This window comes from Acanthisitta chloris, unplaced genomic scaffold, assembly GCF_000695815.1.
Source record: "Acanthisitta chloris isolate BGI_N310 unplaced genomic scaffold, ASM69581v1 scaffold6581, whole genome shotgun sequence".
Lineage (NCBI taxonomy): Eukaryota > Metazoa > Chordata > Aves > Passeriformes > Acanthisittidae > Acanthisitta > Acanthisitta chloris.
In genome coordinates, this window is record NW_008654255.1 from 1 (window position 1) to 4,956 (window position 4,956).

At 47.7% G+C, this 4,956-nt stretch overlaps 1 protein-coding gene across 1 annotated transcript; it reads right to left on the bottom strand.

Annotated features, from left to right (window-relative positions):
• Positions 1 to 84: 84 nt before the first annotated feature.
• On the bottom strand, positions 85 to 4,949 carry LOC103810510 (myosin heavy chain, skeletal muscle-like; the record flags this gene model as incomplete). The annotated part of the gene is made up of 10 exons (XM_009083411.1): positions 85 to 210; positions 692 to 895; positions 995 to 1,303; positions 1,509 to 1,633; positions 1,800 to 1,965; positions 2,052 to 2,235; positions 3,375 to 3,571; positions 4,124 to 4,242; positions 4,409 to 4,535; positions 4,674 to 4,949. Coding segments are annotated over 10 exons (1,833 nt in total), but the record flags the coding sequence as incomplete, so codon positions are not given.
• Between the last annotated feature and the right edge of the window lie 7 nt (positions 4,950 to 4,956).

The window sequence follows — 4,956 nt, forward strand, 5'->3', positions numbered from 1 at the left end:
AAAGGGTCAAAGCCATTTTGGGGTGGGAGATATATCGGGAGAGGATATATCTGCCATCAGCAGTGCAATGAGCTCCCAACTCACATCTGTGATGGCTTTCTTGGCCTTGTCTTCAGCATTGCGAGCTTCCTGGATCGTGTCCTCCAGTTCACTCTGTATCTGGCCAATGGCTGTCTCCAGCTTCTTCTTGGTGTTGATCAAACTGGTGTTCTGTGCAACAGGAAGGACATGGCAAGACTTTTATTCTACAGCATGAAATACCAAACCAATTGCCTGAGCCAAGTCTATCCTCTTCCAGCTTGCAATTCTGAATCTAGAATTCCTATTAAAATGGTTGTTTACAAAGTGTCATTGCTCAGGTGATGAACACTGAATTTGCCTTTCCTTGTAGACAGCAATACAGAGGCTATTCTAGTACTCCCTGTCCTCTGTGATATTCCAGCCCTCTGTGCTTGTCAAGTATGACCACAGCTGCCTTTGCTCCCTGCCCTGTCCTGGGTATGGAGCAACTACTTTTATTTGCATTTTGACATCACTTTGATATGAGGAATACACACTGCTGGTAAATGGCAGTAGATAGACTGATGAGGACTCAGTGACACATTACAACTGAAAAAGGAAAACAGACCTACTAATAATTTCAATTCTCTAACAACTGTAGGTGTTCTAGGTATTGAACTCTGGAACTTACTTGGGAGTGGAGGAGCTGAACTCTCTCACTGGAATCCATCAGTTCCTGCTCAGCCACCTTCCTACACCTCTCTGTTTGCTCTAGCGCTGCCCGGAGCTCCCCAATTTCAGCCTGCAGCAGGTTTGCTCTGCGCTCCACCATGGCCACTTGCTCCTTCAGGTCCTCCTGTGTCCTGAGAGCATCGTCCAGATGGATCTGGGTGTCCTGGGAAGTGAGACCAGAAAAACCAAGTCGTCAGCACGCTCTTAGGTGCCATAAGTGTCAGGAATCTCATCTCTCTTTCTGTAGTTCTGCTGAACAGACCTTGAGCACAGCCTGTGTGTTTCTCAGGTTCTTTTGTGCCTCTGCAGCTGCACGGTTGGCATGGCCAAGCTGGATCTCCATTTCATTCAGATCTCCTTCCATCTTCTTCTTCAATCTCAGGGCTTCGTTCCTGCTCCTGAGCTCAGCGTCCAGGCTGCTCTGCAAGGACTCCACGACTCGGAGGTGGTTTCTTTTCAGCTGGTCAATCTCCTCATCTTTCTCTGCTATCTTCCTGTCAATCTCAGCTTTCACTTGATTGAGCTCAAGCTGGAGGTGGAGGATCTTCCCTTCTTCATGTTCCAAGGAGGCCTGGAAATGTGGACACAACCATTGATGAAATGAATAAACCTCCTGCTTACTTTCTAGGGAATTACAGAACATTTCAGGAAGTCTCAGCTGGATGCCATCCCCAGCCAGAACAGAGGGAACCAATGCCGGTTTCCAAGGCCTGTTTAGCCCCATTTCCTCACTGCTCATACATTTAGTGCAGACACCAGAGTTTATGGTCACGTACCTCAGCTTCCTCCAGAGCAGTCTGGATTTCAGATTTCTCCTGCTCAATTTGTTTCTTGACTTTCTCTAGCTCATGAATTGCCTTTCCTCCCTCAGCAATTTGCTCTGTGAGGTCAGAAATCTCCTCTGTGGGAACAAAGATCAATGGTCAGGCACAGAGCAGAATGGGAAGGGCCCTGTCCCACCAAGGTGACAGGCACCTTTGTAGACCTTCAGACACAGATCCATGAGGAATGCTCAGTAGACAAGTTTGTGAGAAAGCCCATCCAGGGGCAGAGGGTCAGGGACTTACGCTGCAAGTTCTTGTTCTCGCGCTTCATTGTTTCCAGGTGGTCCAAGGACTCCTCATAGGCATTCTTCATCTTGAACAGCTCCGTGCTGAGGGAGCGAGACTCCTTCTGGGAGGCTTCCAGCTCAGCCTGAGTTTCCTCATACTTCTGCTTCCATTCTGCCAGGATCTGAAGAGAAACAGGGTGTGAGTAGGGATGTGGCAATGAGGAGGGAATGCTCTGCCCAGGAGTGCCAGGACTGGAGCCCAAAAGACCTTGTCAAAGTTCTTCTGCTTCTTATCCAGAGCAGCACAGGCAGCATTGGATCTCTCCACATCAATCATCAGGTCCTCCACTTCATTCTGCAGCCTCTGCTTGGTCTTTTCCAGGGAGGCACATTTGGCATTGACAGCTTCCACATGTTCCTCTGCATCCTGCAGGCGCTGGGCCGGCTTCTTCCTGGGAGACAGTTAGCACAGAGAACCCATTGTGCTTTTTATGAGAGTATGCTTAATCATTTTGCAGTCTGCTGTCACACTGTGTGAAGGGTTTCATTTCATCAATTCATAGTATGTTAAGGGTTGGAATGGAGCTTAGCGATGACCCAGCCCCAACCCCTGCCCTGGGCAGGGACAACTCCCACCAGAGCAGGTTTCTCAAGGCTTCATCCAACTTGGCTTTGAACACTGCTGGGATTGGGGCATCCACTGCCTCCCGATGCAACTTGTTGCAGTATCTTACCACCCTCACAATAAAAAACTTTTTCCTAATGTCTGTCTTAAATTTCCCCTTCTTCAGTTTGAATCCATTAGCCCTTGTCCTGTCACTGCAGTTCCTAACAAAGAGTCCCTCTTCAGCTCCCCTGTACCCCCTTCAGATACTGGAAGGCTGGTCCCAGCTGCATCCTGCAGGCGCTGGGCCAGCTTCTTCCTGGGAGGTGTAAGGACAGCTCACAGTTAGCACAGAGAACCCATTGTGCTTTTTATGAGAGTATGCTTAATCATTTTGCAGTCTGCTGTCACACTGTGTGAAGGGTTTCATTTCATCAATTCATAGTATGTTAAGGGTTGGAATGGAGCTTAGCGATGACCCAGCCCCAACCCCTGCCCTGGGCAGGGACACCTCCCACCAGAGCAGGTTGCTCAAGGCTCATCCAACCTGGCTGTGAACACTGCCAGGGTTGGGGCAGCCACAGCCTCCCTGGGCAACCTGGGACAGTGTCTCACCACCCTCACAGGGAAAAACCTATTCATAATATCTAGCCTAAATTTCCCCTCCTTCAATTTTTTCCTATTGCCCTTTGTCCTATCACAGCAGTTCCTAGCAATGAGTCCCTCTGCAGCTTCCCTGCAGGCACCCTTCACATGTTAGAATGGTGCTGTGAGGTCTCATGCAACCTTTTCTTGTCCACGTTGAAATTTTTCACTGTCCTTAGCCTTTGCCTTTCCTGAACCATTTAATACCTAAATGAATAAAGTTTCCCACTTCCGGTTGCTCTTCCACAAACGAAATCGAGGACTCATTCCTAACAATATTGTGATGTTTCTCTTGCAACATCACCGTTGAATTTTCAATCCCCCTTGCCTTTCCCCACATACTTGGCCTCCTCCAGCTCCTCCGTGCGCTGAATCGCGTCCGTCTCGTATTTGGTTCTCCACTGAGCCACTTCGCTGTTGGCCTTGGACAGGGCTCGCTGCAGCTCCCCCTTGGCTTCGCGCTCCTCCTCATATTGCTCCCGGAGCAGGTCGCAGTCGTGGCGAGCAGACTGCAAGGCGTGGGCCAGGGCATTCTTGGCCTAAGGAGACAATGGATTGGGACAATGGATTTGCTGTGAGACAATAGAATGTTAACTTGGCAGAAGTTGTCAAAAAGTCTTTGAATCTAACACTTAGAGTCAGCCCAAGGTAAAATGGCATATTGATTCCATGGTTTTGTCTCTTCATTCCTCCTCAGGGGAGATGATGGGTAAACCCTAAATGTCAACTATCCATCTTGGCATTATTGAACCCTTTTAAATATGTTCTAAAGTTTCAGCTTCCACTGTGGAAAAGCAGAATAAGATGTGCAATTTGTTTCTAGATACATGTAAATATTTTTTATATGCCATCATTGATCCTGATAGACCTAAAATTGTTTGTCTCTGTCTCAGTGTCCAATTTGGAGAATTCTTCCTCAACTCTCCTTCCCACACCAGAGAGGGAGTTGGCAAAGTTGTCCATCTTCTCTGATACCTCAAAAATTAAAATGATCTGGCTAACATATTCCAATTTTATGTGAGAGCAGGAAACATCCTGAAAGAAAATAGAATCTCAGCTCAAGTCAACCTCCCAACAGAAAGTAACTTTACCTTTATTTCTTCCTCTAAATGTCTCTTTAGTTCCTCGATCTGTTGAGTGAATGCCTGTTTGCCTCTGGATAGCTGAGATATCAAACCATCCTTTTCTTCCACCTGGCGTGAGTATTCACCTGAGTAAGTTTACAGAGAGAATGCAATTTAAAATCAGTGCTAAATCAATGTGACCTGTAGGCACTGCATACCAGCTTACACAGAATAGACCAGTTTGAGGAAACCATCACTTTTTTCTTGATATCATTAGTCAAAGGTTCTCCTATTCTAGTGGGGGTATGTTACCTGCTTCTGTCTGCAGACGAGATCTTTGAGCATTGAGGTCATTGATCATGCGCTGATGAACTTCTTCTTTTGTCTTAAGCTCACTCAGCTGATCTTCCAGTGTGCGGCACATCTTCTCCAGGTTTGCCTATGTGTCAAACATACGTAAAGAAAGAGGACAGTCAATACATTCTAGCATGTTGCTCTCGTGATGGAAAAAGTGCAACTGTGTGTGATAGCAACATATAATCAAATCAAAATCATGAACATGACAGAAACTCTGTACCTTGGCTTTGGAGACAGACTCCATGTTACTGGCCAGGTCATCAATCTCCAACTTCAGCTCACTCTTCTCTTTCTCCAGTTTCTGCTTGACGCGTTGCAGGTTGTCGATCTGCTCCCCGAGCTCAGCGGTGCTGTCCGCGTGCTTCTTGCGCAGGGCGGCAGCCGTGGCCTCGTGCTGCAGCGTGGCCTCTTCGAGGTCACGGCGCATCTTCTGGAACTCTGCCTCACGCTTCTTGTTCATCTCAGCCTGTGCTGAGGTGGCTCCTCCTGCTTCTTCCAGGCGC